Source organism: Leuciscus leuciscus, assembly GCF_965113295.1.
Source record: "Leuciscus leuciscus genome assembly, chromosome: 4".
Lineage (NCBI taxonomy): Eukaryota > Metazoa > Chordata > Actinopteri > Cypriniformes > Leuciscidae > Leuciscus > Leuciscus leuciscus.
This window is the reverse complement of record NC_138728.1, coordinates 8,275,960-8,294,256: the sequence shown is the minus strand read 5'-3', so window position 1 is coordinate 8,294,256 and position 18,297 is coordinate 8,275,960. Positions and strand designations below refer to the sequence as shown.

The 18,297-nt window shown below is 37.7% G+C and overlaps 1 protein-coding gene across 2 annotated transcripts in view; it reads right to left on the bottom strand.

The window, feature by feature from the left end:
* Positions 1–18,297, bottom strand: part of utp20 (UTP20 small subunit processome component) — a 39,741-nt gene that overhangs the window by 17,031 nt on the left and 4,413 nt on the right. For both annotated transcript variants that reach the window (XM_082166207.1, XM_082166206.1), the window contains exons 7-42: positions 18,119–18,256; positions 17,881–18,036; positions 17,139–17,285; positions 16,311–16,445; positions 16,142–16,219; positions 15,881–16,059; positions 14,766–14,900; positions 13,674–13,762; positions 13,481–13,586; positions 13,226–13,376; positions 12,334–12,396; positions 12,093–12,251; positions 11,930–12,006; positions 11,688–11,767; positions 11,013–11,289; positions 10,745–10,924; positions 10,558–10,648; positions 10,390–10,475; positions 9,672–9,797; positions 9,400–9,566; positions 8,281–8,489; positions 7,937–8,080; positions 6,195–6,274; positions 5,792–6,015; positions 5,562–5,706; positions 4,961–5,048; positions 4,722–4,865; positions 3,890–3,943; positions 3,648–3,800; positions 3,358–3,513; positions 3,116–3,256; positions 2,329–2,466; positions 2,086–2,225; positions 1,805–1,893; positions 1,069–1,376; positions 340–479 (exon numbers count right to left, since the gene is read on the bottom strand). In XM_082166207.1, coding sequence (XP_082022333.1) covers positions 340–479; positions 1,069–1,376; positions 1,805–1,893; positions 2,086–2,225; positions 2,329–2,466; positions 3,116–3,256; positions 3,358–3,513; positions 3,648–3,800; positions 3,890–3,943; positions 4,722–4,865; positions 4,961–5,048; positions 5,562–5,706; positions 5,792–6,015; positions 6,195–6,274; positions 7,937–8,080; positions 8,281–8,489; positions 9,400–9,566; positions 9,672–9,797; positions 10,390–10,475; positions 10,558–10,648; positions 10,745–10,924; positions 11,013–11,289; positions 11,688–11,767; positions 11,930–12,006; positions 12,093–12,251; positions 12,334–12,396; positions 13,226–13,376; positions 13,481–13,586; positions 13,674–13,762; positions 14,766–14,900; positions 15,881–16,059; positions 16,142–16,219; positions 16,311–16,445; positions 17,139–17,285; positions 17,881–18,036; positions 18,119–18,256 — 4,973 coding nt within the window. The remainder of the gene's footprint in view (positions 1–339; positions 480–1,068; positions 1,377–1,804; positions 1,894–2,085; positions 2,226–2,328; positions 2,467–3,115; positions 3,257–3,357; positions 3,514–3,647; positions 3,801–3,889; positions 3,944–4,721; positions 4,866–4,960; positions 5,049–5,561; positions 5,707–5,791; positions 6,016–6,194; positions 6,275–7,936; positions 8,081–8,280; positions 8,490–9,399; positions 9,567–9,671; positions 9,798–10,389; positions 10,476–10,557; positions 10,649–10,744; positions 10,925–11,012; positions 11,290–11,687; positions 11,768–11,929; positions 12,007–12,092; positions 12,252–12,333; positions 12,397–13,225; positions 13,377–13,480; positions 13,587–13,673; positions 13,763–14,765; positions 14,901–15,880; positions 16,060–16,141; positions 16,220–16,310; positions 16,446–17,138; positions 17,286–17,880; positions 18,037–18,118; positions 18,257–18,297) is intronic.

The following is an 18,297-nucleotide window of genomic DNA, read 5'->3' as shown; positions in this document are numbered from 1 at the left end:
GCAGCACCACTAATCCATCACTCCCACACTCAAACAACCATCCATATTACCTTGATTTTGTTTTTGGGGTCTACTAGAATAGGTGTTCATGATTGAATGTTCAAAAAACATTATTTATAACATATTTAACATTATTGCAGCACCTCTCTTTCCAGTCTGTCAGTAAAGCTCTGTTTAGTTCCTGTTTCTATGAAGCCCCTCCTTCCGAAAAAGAGCAATGCGCAATTACAGACCTTTTTCATGCTCAAACAGCACTGTTACACACTAAAGAAATTTGAAAATGTACAAAAGCATATTAGGTCCTCTTTAAGAGAATGGGTAATGATAGAAGAAATATACCCAGGCAAGTTTGCTTCCATGACATCCTTTGGCAGAGACTTCATGAGTTGAATCATGGCAAATGCAATAGGCACTCTGGCCACTTCTTCATCTTTCACCTCCTTAGACTTCACCATCTTGTGCTCGTCATCTCGCTTAACCTGCAGAAATAAACATTGGTGTACAATAAGTTCACGATGAACACTTTGTTCCAGTTGCGAGCACTTCTGTGGTTATAAACAGAATATTTGTCTTTGCCATTTATTTTGGGGGCTTGAGACTAACACCAAACTAATGGAATCAACTGTTAGTCGTCAATTGTTAGTTACATTAGTGGCCAATGGTGGTGTCCGGCTTAGGAAAATGAAACATTAATGAACCAATGAAACATTAATAACTGATTATGTTGTAGTGAATGTATGCTTTTTCCTGTGAGATTGTTTTTCTATGAATTTTTTTGCATTGTAAAAATCAAACCTGTAGCTGTGGTTTGCCCTTTTTTGCCAAACAATTTTGTCAGATAAAATACCTTAACCAAGTTTAGCATTTTGTTCTTCCCTCATATTTAAAAACTATAAAATATTTTCCTCATATCTTGATGGTTTAATTGAACTTGTAGGGTCATTAAAAACAAATATCCCCTCAGGACATCACTTTTGGCCACTACTTTGTAGAATTTAGTCCATTAAGAGTCTTCAGTCTAGCTCAACAGTAAACTAAATTCGTCAAGTATGAAGAATGAGTTCACACCTTCGCAGTGAGGCACTTGTGAAGTTTAGGCAGGACGGTCTGAGTGACCGTGTGATGAATAGAGGAAATTAGCGCCTTTAGATCATGGTTACTCTGTGGAAGACCACTGCTGACAACAGGAAGCACTTGCTTCGTTTGGCTCTCTTTGTCTTTATTTGGTTTGGCAGGGCCTTCTGTCTCAGTATCTAATGCTGTGGAAACGGCTGCTCCAGCCTCATCAGTTTCCATGGCACCTTCAGCATCACTTTCATCCGTGTCCATAGTTTCCACTGCCTCATCCTCAGCCTCTTCCACCACAACAATGGGCTCTGTTGATAGATCACATTAGTCAAGTAAAGCCGTGTAGTTTAAAGGTGCTCTGAGTGATGATGGGTGATGTCACTTCTTGTTGACATTAAAAGTATTGTCAAACAAAACGGAGGCTAGCTCGACCCTCCCTCCTCCTCATCCGCGCACTAACCCCCCAAACCCCACCCCAAATCCTTCTTATCGGTTATTGGCTGGAACAGTTTGTTATGTTTCGTTGTGCGGGTTAGCCCAGTTTGTTTTTCTTGCAGTTTGTGGAGCCTGGGGTGTCTACAGAGACCGCGTTTTTTTTACAGTGTGTTCAGGGGACAGACAGCTAGCAGATGGTGAGGAGATGTTTGCTGTATGTGACAAAAAAATGTTGGCCTAAAAAACGTGTGGCATCGCGCCTTTAAAAGGAAGTATAATGTGGCTGTTGTGACATTCTCACCTTCTGTCTTCCTGTTTTTGGCCGCCTCCATTTCTTTACTGAGAGTCTCATGGTCAAAGTGGAACGCATCAAGAACAATCAGCAACAAACTAAGCCAATGAAAAGAGTCAAGAAAGACTTTCAGTGTCATAAACAGAACAAGAACATCACAGAAAAGGCACAAATGCACAGCAAGTGTGCCTGACAGTATGATTACAAAATAAGATATTTGTCAATCACACTCAGGATCCGTTGTGCACCAAATCCCCGTTATGTAACACTGACTACTGCAGCAAGCTTACCTGACTGCCAGTTTCTGCTCCGCTATTCCAGACTGTAAAATATGGACGAAGTGTTTTATGTAGAACAAGTACTTGGACCAGGTCAAGCGTCTGCACACGGCACCAATAACTTCTATAGCGGCTGTTTTCATGGGTTCATACTGGGAACACAAATCATTTATCCATTAAAAACACATAAAACAAGCAGCATGGTGACAGAACAATTGAAATAGTTTAAAAAATCATCAAAAAGTAAGTAACAACCTTCAACAGTTTTTCATCAACTATAGCGATCATGGCGTAGGGCATGATGTAATTCTGCATGGAGCGTGATGACATCACAATCTTGCCCTCGGTCAGCTGCCTGGCAAACTTCCTGAGCGCTCGACCCCTTCTGTAAACCTGTAAAACAAACAGACTGTGTTTTATGCTCAGCCGATTTCAAATAAGATTTCAAAAAGTGGCAATGGTTATATACATACATACACATATATATAAAAATTACTATTACTAGTTAATAGTTAGTTAATTACTATTAAATTATTAATAACTTTATATAATAGTAATTAGATTATTTATATAGTACATTAGTTTATATTTATGCATTTAATTTATTAATATATTTCATTTTTAATGTAATTGCTATATACATATATATAAAAATTACTATTACTAGTTAATAGTTAGTTAATTATTATTAAATTATTAATAACTTTATATAATAGTAATTCGATTATTTACATAGTACATTAGTTTATATTTATGCATTTAATTTATTAATATATTTCATTTTTAATGTAATTGCTATATATTTATACACCTTTTCCAGTAGAAAAGGATGGCTATGATGAGAATTGAAACTGTTTCGAGCTGCATTATGCAGCGATTAAAAAAAGCTTGTTTCATTAAGGAAGTGCACTTGCACTTGCATTAAACTACATATTCAAAATGTGAGACTCATTTTTTTTTTACAAGCTCCACCCAATTGAAAATGTATGATGTTTCTAGTTGAGTCTCACTGATGAGTTTTATTAAAGTGTCCTGATGTTACCTGTATGTGCTTCATATGCTCAAAGAAATCTGACTCGGGATCATTATGATCTGTCAGCTGAGCCAGATCGCGAAACTCTGGTCGGTTTGGAAAGGTCTTCACCAGGCAGGCCAGAATCGTAGTGTATTCATTTCTTACACTCTGCAAAAAAAGACAGCCAGATATAAAAGTGTGAACTACATGTGAAATGTTCATAGAGCAGTGCTGTAATGAATGCAAGCTGACATGTCACTAGTTTTCACCTCAGTCTTGCTCTTCAAACCCTTTCGCAGGGCATCCAGTATCATGTACTGCACAATCTCTTTGTACTCGGCCTCTGGGCATCCGACTTCTGAGAGCTGCATTATTATGGCTGACAAACACATGGTGGCGCTGTCTGCCAGAGACATGTCGCCGATCTGTCTCAGAAACACACAAAAAGCATTCAAAACTCGAAGCAGATTAAGACACAAAAAGATGAACATAAAAATAAACTTTAGAGCTCTTCCAAGCTAATAGTAATGACACAAGAATCTCAAATCTTGATGGTCACCTCTAATGAATGGAAGCAGTTGTGCATGACAGCAGTCAGGTATCTCATATCCAGCGTACTCATCTCTTTAATGTGCTTGGTGGCCTCCTGGAACGCCACCAGACGCACGTCAAAGTGAACCTCGTCCAGATGGCGGCTGTCAAACGCGTTGAGCTGGAGAAGAGAGGAGAGTGGGTCAAATACAAACATGACAGGAAGAAACAAAACTAAAGCGGTTTCTGATTGCCTCAATGGACATTCACCTGAATGACAATGTCTGTGATGTACTTCAGTTCACTGTCCATGTCTGACAGAGTCTGTGGGGAGAGATACGGTCAGTCAGGAAAAGTTTGAAGTAGACTAAAGAGGTGTTAAAGGGATAGTTCACTTTGAAATTCAATTTTGGTATGTTTTAGCTTACCTCAAGGGCATCCAAGATTTAGGTGTCTTTTTTTCTGCAGTAGTTTCAATTTTGATATTTTTAGGTCAAACCGTTCTTGTCTGTCAGTCATATAATGCAGGTCTATGGTCACTATCTCAAAGAGCATGCACAGAGTCCAAATTAAAACAATTCCCCATCGTCCAAATTAAACAATAGATATATACACTAGATGTCGCCTTGGCTACGGTTTCTTTCCAATGAACTGCAGTAGCCAAGGCGACATCTAGTGTATATATCTATGCACCAGTCTGCGCACACTTCACACAGCAGGATGCGCGCGCGCCCTCAGATCACTTGGACGTGGCTGTGTATAAGAGGTAAAAACGATATAAATACTGTTCGTTTTCTCACACAGATCGCTCGTTTCGTGTCTTAGGCCATCAATGTGTACTTACGATGGGGAATTGTTTAATTTGGACGATGGGGAATTGTTTTAATTTGGACTCTGTGCATGCTCTTTGAGATAGTGACAATAGACCTGCATTATATGACTGACAGACAAGAACGGTTTGACCTAAAAATATCAAAATTGAAACTACTGCGGAAAAAAAGACACCTACATCTTGGATGCCCTTGAGGTAAGCTAAAACATACCAAAATTTAATTTCAAAGTGAAGTATCCCTTTAAAGTGGCTGGAGATGCGGAAAATGACCTGGAATGCTTCACACAGAGCCTGACGTGAAAGTCTGTTGTGAATAATGGAGAAGAGTTTGCTGAGAGGTTTGAGGAACAAGCTGGGCTCTGAACACTGTCTCAGCAGGTTCTGCACAGTACCCAGGATGTCCAACTCTGTTTCCTGAAAGAAAACAAGGAAACAATGAGAATTATTTGAGATTAAAGCAATAAAATATTAATACCGGTATTCATTAAGTACTGGCATGAGGAGTGTACCTGTGCAGTTTTGGGTTTGTGGAGGTAAGGTAGAAGCAAACCAATTAGTGTTGAACTCTGTCCCTTTTCAGTCACAAATCTACTGATCCTGGAACACAACGAAGGTTATTCATTTTTGAACATTTCACTTCATTGTACATGATAGCATTCCTTATTGTCATCAGTGCGGAAAATGGCTGTGCTGCTTTATTTTTGTGGAAACTTGATCTCTTTTTTTTCTTGATTCTTTGATGAATAGAAAGTTCAAAAGAACAGCATTGACTTGAAATCTTTTGCAGCATTATAAATGTCTTTACTTTCACTTTTGATTATACAAGACCTTTGAATAGTAAATATAAGCAGCACAACTATTCCAACATTGATAATAAGAAATGTTTCTTGAGCAGCAAATCAGCATATTAGAATTATTTCTGAAATCATGTAATTTTTATTGTTCGCCAGCTAGAAAAAAATTGTTCTGAAAACGATTCCACTGATATAATTCCTCTGTATCATTATCGGTGTGGTAAGGGACTTTTAAAACTTTATTGTTAACAGTTATCGTCCTTGCTGTGAATGGCTCTTAAGCTGCCTGTATATATATACAGATTTAGGAACATACTTTGAGAGGATGTTGAGCTCTTTGCTGACTTGAACTCTGAATTTCTTCTTTTTGAGGCGTTCAGAGTTACGCACGACTCCGCTGAGGTACTGAAGCAGTGCTGGGATGTGAGGAAGGAGCAGACGGCAGCCGACAGTCAGAGAATCTACCCGAAGAAAAGAAAATGAGATGTCAAATAAGCAAAGAATAGCGGGTCCTCTAGTATAATCATCAAAACCCACTCTCAGTACCTGATACATCACAACTTTCAGGGATCACACAGTCATTCACAATCAACTCTGTCTCATTCTCCTTGGGTTCAAAGTCTGGAGTGCTCAGCAAGCTCTCGGCTATGTCAATCACCATGGCCACTGTGAGGGCAGTCACGTTTTTGGAGGATAACAGACCAAATACATTGAGCAGGACGTCACACTCAGGGTGGCCTGGTCTCTGCTTAGCAAGCAAAGGGAAAAATCTGAAAGAGTAAAAAGACAACATTTATATTATAAGATTACGTTGCAATAAAAAACTGTGCACATACATGTTTAAGAGTAAAAATAAAAATAAGCTTGGCTATTTTAACATAAAGGGGGTTCTTGCATTTATATTTTGCTGAGAGGTCCGTCTTCTCCGCATGGTTAATAATAAACTTACCGAGCGTTTTGGGTCCACACACGGATGACTTTCATGAGGGGCGTTGGTGCATACGTGCTTTCAGTGGGCAGACGACACACCTAATAAACAAAACACAACCAGGTCGTCTGGGTTACTTACTGAATCTATACCGATTCCAACTGCATTTAAATATCAAGACTGCATCAGCACACAAATCAGATCTGTAAATTGAAAAAAAAAAAAAAAATTTTTTGTTCTTATTTTTAGACGGCTTAATTTCATTATGGTTGTATGTATGTATTAGTGTTGTCACGATACCAAAATTTTTAATTCGATACGATACCAGACCAAAATACCTCGATACCGATACTGAATCGATACCACGGCAAAAAAACTAAAACAGTAAAAGTAATTGAAAAATATGACAGAACTTAATCATTGTTTTATAAATTAATTTTAAAAAGCTAAAAACTCACATGACCAGTATGATCCTGCCCTGCTTTATGACCATTCCCTCCCCTTTATTGAAAATAATAATAATAACTACATGTCAGTGTGAACGTCCTTACCAAGATGTTTGCAACATTCACATTATTATCAATCATGCTAACATTTACAAACCTTTCACAACTCTGAACAGGTTAGGATGACCAAAATCTTATTTCATGATACGAGTCATTTAATATTTTTTAAATGTAATTTTATAATTATAATATAGATATTTAATTTAATTGTATCTTTGTAATTAAAAATAAGCAAAAAAGCAAATTACAAACAATATGACAAATACTATAAGAGACAAATAAACAGTGCTTCATTTCTTTTTTGAAAGCTATAGACCTTCTGTAGCTGAAACAATAAGGTCTTCACTCTATAAATTAACTATAGACTGATTCTTAATAAATAGATTAAATTTATTCAGTCAAGCATTGGGTGACTGTCTATTTTCTTTTGTTGTTGGATTAACATTAATCACACAGAATATTACGCTGCCGGTCCGGCCCTTTAAGACCTGCACGTATCCAATACATTGAAACATATACGATTTCTTTTTACAAACGGTTTACGTTCACTAAAGACATACCCGACTGTGTTTACGTGAATACTCGCCAGGATGTGCATTTTTACATATCATTTTGACAATTCAAACCTAATAGTCCGCGAAAGAGAACTGAAGTCGCGATCGTATGCTGTCTGAACGGCGTGTGCGCGCGCTTCAGGAGTGAGCCCGGCAGCGCGAGCACGTCCCGCGCTTTATTTTCTCATGCATGCACGTTTCTTTGTCAAGTGCTGCGCGTATATATTTTACTGTTCTGCTTCCGTTGTTTAGTAGTGAATTTACACGTCCTGACTCCTGCTGTCACACAGCTACGCAAGTTAAGAAATACTGCTCTTATTATTTACTGTCACTCTTAAAGTACCGGTACTAATAAAAGTTAATATCGTATCGTTTTTAATAGCAGGGTATCGCGATACCTTCCTAGTACCGGTACATCGTGCAACACTAGTATGTATATTTATTTTCAAGGAAGAACCATGTCTATTAATAGGTATTACTACAATAAAGTCTTCAGATAGTCAGCTTGAGATCCTGTCCATTTAAACTGGTTATATCTCTTAATCCTAGTAGTGAATGTTTTATGAGCAGTAGGACAACCATATTCATCCGCAAAATGCATGCAGTTTTGTTTTTTAACCGCTAGAAGCCCAAAAGTTACATACGGTAGTTTACCATTAAATTTACTAAAGCTATCCCATCAGATTCTCTTTTATGCACACACCTGGGGCCACACCACAGCTTGGAAAACAGCATCCAGCTCATCTGCAGTGAAGTTGTAACACTCAAAGCCATCAAAGAAGTCTTGTATGCGCAGAATCCCCAGACGACGCAAGTTCTTCAGAGGATTAATGCAACCAGGCTTGAGCTACACAAACATAAAGAACAGTGAGCTCTTGAGATCAACACCCCAAAAATAGATTCACTCACCACACAATAAAAACATTATATGAGAAAACACTAATTTCCTACAAAGAAACCCACGAATTTTTTATTTTGAAGAGTTATATTTCATAATTTAGAGTTTATAAAAGTATTAATGAGGATGGTTTTCTGCATTCAGCTCACCTGCTCTCTGTGATCCAGTATAAATGACACGGAGGCTGTGATGCACAGCAAGATCTGCAAAACTTTGGGCAGGTAGATTTGGATGAGATGGCCTAGTTTATTGATGAGCAATTCTATGGTGTTGAGCAGGCTGTGCTGGCGACCCACAGGGAGAACAGCAGACAGGTTCGTTTCATCAATGGCTCGATTTACCGCAGCCAAACACGCTCCTGCAAGCAACAAATAATTCATTTTCTAAAATCAATGATTGCTTCTGATCCATCTTTTTAAAAAAAGAAAATGAGTAAAACAAAATCTTTTGGTAGCTTGTCTCAGTAAAAAAGTGTCTCAGTAAAAAAGTGTCCATTTATTCAAGTTCAAGTATGTTGCATATATGGACATGAATGCACTATTGTTAGCTACCTATTTAAGTTTTTTAATTCTGAAATAAACCTAAATATTTTTTACAACCTTAAAGTGTAATGCATAAATTTAAAACCAATTATGGTCCTCTTATCAAATTCATAAATGGTCCAAATAATAACCCAGGGTGTTATCAGACTTTGCAAGTTTGGTTCGATTAAAATGAACTCGGTGCTTTCTTATTATTATCTTTATTTAATTTTTTTTTTGTCTATTTGTTTATATTATTAATTCATTTTTATTTTGTTTTATTGTTTTAATGTACAAACAAAAGCCAATAAACATAAAAAAAAAAAAAGAACTCGGTGCAATAGTTCTGTTAGTGCGGTTCATTTGAAATAAGTTTGAGCGCTGCCATCCGGACCTTGGTGTGCACAAAACAAGCGGACCGAGACCCCTGAAAAAGTGGTTCGACTGAAATCTGAAGCAGATCTTTGTTTTTGTGTGTGACGGAGGAATTCAGATTTTAAAAAAACAATTATATTTACACACATACAACAAGCTCATTCAGCCCATCCTACAGCATTGTATTGGATTTTCGATAAGTTTCATCGCAAAACATAAATCATTTTCTTTTTTGGACCAAAAGAACCAAGAGAACCAAACTACAAGTATGAACACACCCTTAATCTAATGAACTGCCAATAGGTGATTATAAGGTGTATGTTTGAAGGTTTTGTTAGGATTTAATCATTTTAATAAGCTTGAAGTAGTTACCTTCAGCGTAATGACGAACAGGCTCCAGCAGAAGATCTATAAACATGCCCATCTCCTCTGGCTGACAGGCCGCCAGGAAGCGCAGCACTATGGAGGAGCGTGAAGCCGTGCCCGACTTACCCTGAAACTTACTACCAACCTTAGTACACATCTTCCCGTACAGTATCCTGCAAGAATAAATAAAAACTACTGAATACAGGCACATAACATTCACGTTCAGTGAAGAAACAACAGTGAAGCACTGATAATGTGCACTGTGTGTGTAAACACACCTCATAAGCATGGGAATGAGTTTGGGTCTATGTGACGAAAGTACCACAGTTCCTTCTTCTGAGATGTTGAAATGGACAATCTCATCTTTAAAATGCTTGTCATCCAGAAGTCTCTCCAGATTCTCTCTGTAAACAACCACAAATCAACAATCATTATGGACCTAAAACAAAGCACTGGGGAACATCGCTGCTGCAGTTCAAAAAAGCGTTCACAGTGCTGCTTAAAGCCATCATATCAATACTCCCATATAACCCAAAAAGAAGAAGAAGAAAAAAGTCTGCACAAATAGAAAATGTTGTTTAAAGAAAACTTGTTTAAAGCATCCAACTGGCAAGTTTGAGGTTGGAGAAAAGCTATCTCTGATAACAGGCTTAAAATTAGGTCAGTGAGGATTGCCTCTATGTATTTGTTTTCCTTGCACCAAATGACAAAAGTGGCTCCAAGTATAAATCAGAGATGTGAAATGAATCCATAGATGTAAAATTGTAATAGACTAAAAGACTTCCTGAGGCAATTGGTACATTCCGGTATGCCAGTAGTGAGAGTTAGTAAGGTAACCAAAGAAGTCTTTTGGAAGATACCATCAGTCTCAGCTCTGAATATAAAGGATTCTATTCATAAACTGACCTAGTTACTGTATAATAGTTTTTACTGAAAAAAAAGCTCATGTGAAGAGAAGGGAAAATATATGTGGGTGCTTTGTGTTACAGGTCTTACTTGTAAGGGAGAATATTTGGGTCTTTGTATGTCATCAAACAGTCAAGTGCTATTTTTTGGATTTCTTGATCTTTATGGCACAGGAGCTGTAGGTTTAGAGAAAGAATTAGTCTCAGCTGGCCATTCACCAAGAAGATTTCCCTTTAAAACAAAGCTAGAAAACCATACCTGGGTGTACAGCTCACTAAGATTTGCCTCCATGCATAAAGATTTCGGGTTGGTGAATTTGGAGAAGACCTTTAAGTGAGCAATGAGCTGCCTGAAACAAAAACATAGATTCACATGTTTGTGTAAGTTCTTCTAGTAGGTAACTAGAGGACAGAGGCGGATGTTAGAAGATAAGATCATCTCTTACTTGGCCGCTGCTCTTCTTGGCATCTTCTTCTTGAATTTTTGGGAATCTTCCTCCTTTTCTTCATCGTCTTCCATTTCAGCATCTACTACACCACCCATTTCCTGCTCCGATAAAGAGCTGCTTTTCTTCATGAGGTCCTGAGTGGGAGCCACCATCAGGTCAGATGGGTAGAACTCATTACTGTGAACACAAAGACCACAGAGAAAATGATGTTATGGAGAACTTTCTAGAGAGACAAATAGGTTGATACGATAAAGCTCACACACACCTGATGAAGCGCAGCAGTAATGGGCTGAGCTCTCGGCTACGTGGCTCCACTCTTTCAGGAAACTGGGACATGGCTCGCCAAAGCAAGCCACGGAAGTTTGTGAAGTCCGTTCGCTCAATGGGATTTAACACTTGGTCCAGTTCTTCCAGAAACAGAACTCCCACATCCCCGCTCTCGATCACGCTGGTCCCTGGACCTCTGAGCTGCTTTGCGGCTTGATGTTGTTCACCACCTCCCTCATCATCGTCGTCATCATCATCTGCCTGGAGCTCTTCCTCTGAGAATAAAGATTCAAAACAGATTCATAAATTTATGACTAATGGGAACATATAACAGGTCAACCTTTTAACAGAAGACAACACTTAGAACAAAAGACAAATAATATTATCATACTGAGACTATCAAATGAACTGAATTGAGCTGGATAATGACACCATTGCCTTATGTAGAGATGCTTTCATAATTGATGAACTTTGTAACATTGACAGAGTTATTGAACTGAATTGAAACAACGTTGAACTAAATTGAGCTGAATGACACTGATTGTCTGATAGATTAACACTATTATTTTCCTGTTTATTATTGTGAAGTTCTGTATTGTAAACAATATGTATTGTATAAAGTGCTGACAAATAAATCTGACTGGTCTCGAATGCCTCATCATTGTGAACTCACCAGCTAAACCAGCAACCATCTCCAGATGTTCATGATAAACCTTCCAGAAAGATTTGTTGTCCATTTCTTTAGCATGTGACCTGGGCGTTTGAAAGCATATAAAACCAAAACTCAAAGACAGAAATAATACAGAGAAATATAGAATAATGCTGAAGACATAACCTTAGGGTACATGAGGGTTTAAAGGCAAAAGATCAAAAATGAAACAGATACTGTGCGTTCAAGCAATGCTCCACACTTACACCAACAGATCAATAACAGCATCCCAGAGAGGTCGGAAATTGACAAACAGCATCGCAATAAGATAACGAAGAGGAATCTGTAAAACACAGACATATTTATGGCACAAAACAAAGCTTTCAAAAATGATTTCATATTTTATATGGAGTATAAGGCATTAGCTACCTCATGGAAAGGTCCCTTAGGCAGACAGGGCTGCACCAGGTCATGACGGAGTTTACGGAGATGTAGTAGTTTCTCCCTGTAGTCCTGCACTGTGGCCGGGACCTGCTCTGCCTGCAGACACACTGCGAACACCGTCTGCGCATTTGAGCTCTCCTCTCCCTAAAGAAGAAATTAGTTATTTATTAATAAATACATGCATACTTTGTTTGAGATTTTTGTCTGAAAATCTCACAAATGATACCTCTGCAGGTTTAGGAAGGTCAGCCTCAAAGTTTGACAATATTCTGAGGGTCAGCAAACGAATCTGTAGAGGACGAGGAAAAATGTATCCTTTACAATCTGTATATTCATAACAGCAGGGTCCACACAGATGAGCAATGAATATATAACATTCAAGATAGAACCATTTTTGGTAACAATTTACAAAAAGGTTTTATTTGTTAACATGAACTACATTAGTTAACATGAACTAACAATGAAAAATACTTATAAAGCATTTATTAATCTTAGGTAAAGATAATCTCAACATTTTAAAATCAAAATTAACTAGTGATAACTTAACGAGACCTTATTGTAAAGTGTTACCCAATTTTTCAAAATAATTACAAAAATAGAATGAAAGTTATGGACTATAGAAATTTCAGTGACGTTACTTAAAGCCTTTATATGTAATACATTATAAAATAATTTTTAATGCATTAAGTATGCCATTAAGTATGCCATGTAATGCAACTTATAATGCATTGTATGGTCTCATAAATAATTGTAACCATAATTATACTTATCTATTCATTGAATACCTTTAAAAAGTACAATGCAATAAAACACATAGCAAACAACAGATTAAAGATGTAAAAAGAAATCTGCAAATATTATAATGCATTTTAAATGGTTACAATTATTAATGAAAATATATAATGCATAATAACAAAAATTATGAATACCTTTATAATGCATTATACATAAAGGCTTTAAGTAAAAAGTCATCAAAATTTCCATGACCATAAGATTTAATTTCATTATATCACTTTTTCAGGCCTTAAATCCTCTGATATTTCCAGGTTTTCCAGGACTGTGGGAACTCTGAGCTATTCCCACTTAACAACAGCAACCCTAACTAGGCTAAACCTGACCTTGGAAATGTTGGAAGAAAAATTGGAATGCAGTTTATGGTACAATTCCAGCAGCGAATCATGGGCCAGCTGAGCGGAGGAGCCGTTGAGTGCCAGTCTGGTGTAGTACAGATCTCCTAACAACAGCGCTGAAAGATCAGTGGGGACTTTCCTGTAACAAACAAACAAAATATAATATAAAATAATTTAACAGACAAGAACCTTTTTTACTGGGATGTTCAGAGCAAATAAACATGTAAATACTGAGGCACATACTCAATGATGTTTCTGACCAGTTCTACGGGCAGGAGTGACTGTACCGCTGTCGTCTCCTTGAAACTGAGCAGAGTGCTAAGAGCCTGTCGGGCTACAAACAGCCCTCCTGAGAGGACAGAAGGACGGTATTAGGAACATCATTTAACATAAAAGTAGCTTGAGACAATCATTCACACACACACACTTGACTGACCTCTCCCCAGAGTTTCACTGCACACCTCCTGCAGTAACCTGTTCAGTAGTACAGTGACGGCCTGTATAACGCTTGATGCTTCTAATGGCCTGTAAAACATTTGAATTGTTGTACATTTACACAAATACCAAATTATATAGCAAAAGACCATTAACCTTTAACTGTCACCCCACTTTTGATCATATTAAATGTTGTAATGTTGTAATTCATGAATTTTTTGGAATAAAGGCTTACGCCCGTTTCACACATACGCCGTGTGTGTGTGGTGCTTGTTGCAGTGCGTATGCGGTACAGGAGCAGCACGCGCTATAGTGCTTTCACATATGCTGCGTTTGCGGTGCGTAACTGACCCACGGCTGTACCACAAACACATACTCGCTATTTTTATTTCAAATCCAGAAGTTATCAGCAACTTTTATTTAAAAAAAAGCTTAGTCAGCATTGCGATTATCTTTGTCCACGTATACACTCTTTAATAGACGTATTGTTTAAACACAATTTAAACAATGTATTATTCAATGCATTACTTCTATATAGATTTATATATTAAGTGGCTCAAGCAAGTGGTCAAATATTTAACCATGTACTTATATTAAAATCGCAAACATTTTAAATGAACTTAAAATTGACAAAAACAGCCGACTCCCATGCCTTTTATTTTGCATTTAAATTTTAATACAATAAATCTTGCATGTCACAAATAACTTGTCTTTCCACCTCCACGAATGAGACGAGTGTTGTTCATTATGTCGCCTTGTTGAGGTAAATTGTATTTTTCCTTGCTTTACCCCAGTTTTAAAGTAAAAAGATGACTGTGACAAATAGTAGTATTTAATTAAATACATTTATGGTGAGATTAGGAGTATGTAGTATGTGTGAAAAGGGCATTAAGTTTGGTCCCTTTTTTAAAGAAGTCACAAAACAGCAGATTATTGGAGATGTATTGCAAAAGTACAGAACTAAGCATTTATTTCATACAATATATATTATATATAATATACAATATATACTGATTGGTTGAGGATTTAAAAGAATATTATAGTAATTTATGCAATTTGACACTCAGAGGATTGTGGGTAATTGAGTTTTTACCTGACGTGTGGGAGGAGCACTAGTGCAGCCCAGGGATGAGAAAGGTCAGAGAGCGGCTGATCGATGGGGATGTCAATGAGAGAAAGAATCCGCTGGGGAACAGAGACCGACTGGTCTCTTTCAGGTCCAGTTGACCTAAAAGAGAATTTGGAATTTGTGAAGTATTTAAATTCAAGACAATATATTATTATGCCTTTTACAAAGTCTTGATTTTGAATACATTGAACTAGAATACATGCTTGAAATGTTCAAAAAACACTATTTTCCCCATATTTTCCATTGTTGCAGCACCTCCCTTCCCAGTCTGTCAGTAACGCTCTGTTCAGTTCCTGTCTCTATCAAGGCCCTCCTTTTGAAAAGAGTAATGTGCTCTTATCTGTCGGCTGGTGCCACACACATCCTGAAAAGTGAAGCCAAAGCATTTTGATCGCCCCCTGGTGGCTGGATGCAGAATATGTCGTAAACCCTGCCCTCTCCATGTAATCGAATGGGAAGTTTGTTATATGAATATCTGAACATGCAATACATCAGAAGAAAGAACAGAGCCTCTGCTTTTAAACAAACAAACAAAAACTTTTATTCTATCACCGCTTGAATATTGGTAAGTAAAAAAAAAAAAATTAAAGCAACATTTTGAGCAAAAAGCTGAGAAAATAGCATTTTAGTCAAAGACTACATCTGGATCGGATTCAGAATAACGATGAAAAATCAGATGGAGTAGATCGAGTCCATCAACACTCCCACAGCTTGCACAGTCCTATAGCTTGTCCTGGGTCGCCATTTCATTCGGTAATGTTAGGCCGTTTTGATTTATATGCTGTTTAATGTTGATGATCGTGTTATTTAACATATGCATATGATTACATATACTATTCACTTGTTTCTGCATCATCTTCACCTGTGTTTTGTCAGGAGATTCAGTACTCTTTCAAAAGATGCATAATAGCGCCCCCTACCTTATAACAGTAAAAAAACAAAAAGCGTCTTTGGTGGCGAAGCGTTTTCTCATAAAAGACTAGATAAATTGTCAATAGCAGTGAAAAAGTTAATGAGAAAACAAATTTTTAAAGTGCATAGAAATTCAAGATGATAAAAAAAAAAATAGCCCAGCTTACCTGACAGTCTGTCCAGTGAAGACTAATGGGTACTTCTCAAAAGCCATGGATCCGTCAGTGGGGGGCGGAGCTTTGGACAGAATCAGACCAACCAGCAGTTCTAGAACCAGCTGTCGGTTTACAGCGTCCTCAGTGCAGAAGAGCTGCTCCAGGTACTGCAGCAAACTGGGCAAGAACACCTAGAGAAACACATATCAACATTAAAACAGACGCAAGTTGATCTTAAAGATGGTTTCACACCACGGTCCGGCTGTCACTGACCTGCTCAAACTGTTTCATGTCAAACATCTCTTTTGCAAATGACAATATGACATCTCGGTCCATCCCGCTATGGAAGACCTGCGTGAGGGACCAGACAGGAAATGAGGTCGACAGGAAATCAGACAGATAAAGATGGACAAACGTTTGTGTAAGTGCACACAAAACAAACCTTTTTCACTAGTTCGTGGATGGTCTGGGCAGGCAATGACAGATTCTCCCCCATCAACAGAGACGAAACCACTTGTAAAAGCATCCTGGAGCAGGAGTAGGAAAGTCCTGGTGCTTGAACTAGCTTCAGAAGTGTCTAAATACAACAAAAATGGAGAAAGACATATCAGAGATGCACCAGCACTCAAGAAGAACCGTCTTTAGCCCTATTCTGCGGGACTAGTTTCCCAGGAGGACGTTAGGGAAGTCAGTGATTTTAAATCTCATCCAAATCTGCCATGCCTGTGTTTTTCCTCACACAACCTCAGTAAATAAAATCTAATCCCGTCCGAATGCGAATGTCTGTGATTTCTGATGTTGTATTATCCTAATGCTTCTGCTCATGTGTTTTTGACCTAGCTGTGCTACCGTTTTCATTTCATTTCAAAATGAATGGTATCTGACAAAGAAAAATACAATTATAAAACTAATAAATAGAGCCAAAACATGGAAACTGCACATTTTAATATTAGTGTCAGGATAGTAAGAAACTTGTCTAGATTTCTCTGCTCACTTGAAAGTGTATTATATAAACAACAGCTTCTATAAACTTAATTAAAAGACATGTACATCATACATGATGCACACAAGCACAGCACATGAACTTCTGTAACATCCACGTCTAGAAAACACACACTACCACCAATGTGATAAACACTGAGATGTTAGTCCGTCCGAATTGGTACATGAAAATCACAGATGTCGAGTGATAAGAACTGTAAGTCAAACATTGTTTAGAAAACTAGGCCCGTCCAAATAGGGCTTTTGAGTGATAGAAAAATACACACACCTCACAGACAGACTGTGGTTTTGTAATTTTTGCTCCTTTGCGATGCTCCACAAGTGTGTGGTAGATGTACAGAATCCTCTCCAAGTGTTCATTAGCTGGGTCGGCATCGCTTGTCTCTAACTTTCCAAGAACTTCTTTCAGAGACCCCTGCAACACACACATGTAACACACACATATATATAAATAGACCATTATATATAAAGACCATTAAAAGACAAATTATATAAATAATCATACTGGATCTTAATATTTTTGTCTGCAATGGTATTGTATTAAAATACTGATTAGTTGAGGATGCAAAAGAATATTACAGTAATTTATGCAGAATGAAACGTATATATGCATTTATATATACACACACACACAAATGGTATGTTTTTTTAATGGACAATATAATGTTCATGCATACATGATGCATGTATACAGAAGTGTTTGCTCTCCCTTAATTAAATGAATTCCTTGAATTATTACAAAATATCAAGTAAAAAGGTGTTTAATTTCAGCTATTTGTGTGCACATCATCATTTGAAGTTATTAATTTAAAACACAAATCATTAATATCAGCTGATTAATCGGTTTGGCTGATGCATAGGTCTATTACAGGCTGTTACTATAGCATCGCATTAACACAACTGAAACGATGACCAATCAGCATCTAGAATGGGAAGAATCACTTTATAAAAAGTCCATATGCTTTGTCAGACAAACTTCATTTAGAGAAATTAAAAAATGGTTTTCTCACATTTAAGGAGTCCCACAGGACCATCAGGTGTTCTTTGTCAACATAGTTGGCTGAAGACTCAGCCATGTGGTCCAGAGCTTCTTTGATCGAGTCCCAAGGTAAATCAACATCCTGTCCGACTGCTGGGCCAAGCTTCTTCAACGCCACCGGAAGAGCCTGACAACAACAGTACTGTTATTCACTGACAAGCCAAATGTTAATTGTTTGATGCGTTTGGTTTTCTGTGACATGATCTCACCGTAGAGGCACAGGAGTGGAACATGCCACGGACTCCTCGACACATCTCAAAGATCAGCTGACCGGCTCCTTTGGCTTTCTGAGGATGCTCTGACAGGTTGGAGAACACGAGTGTGAAGAGCACGTCATAATCTGTAACCTTTTGGACATGAGACAGATCCATTAGTTTAAAACAGGACA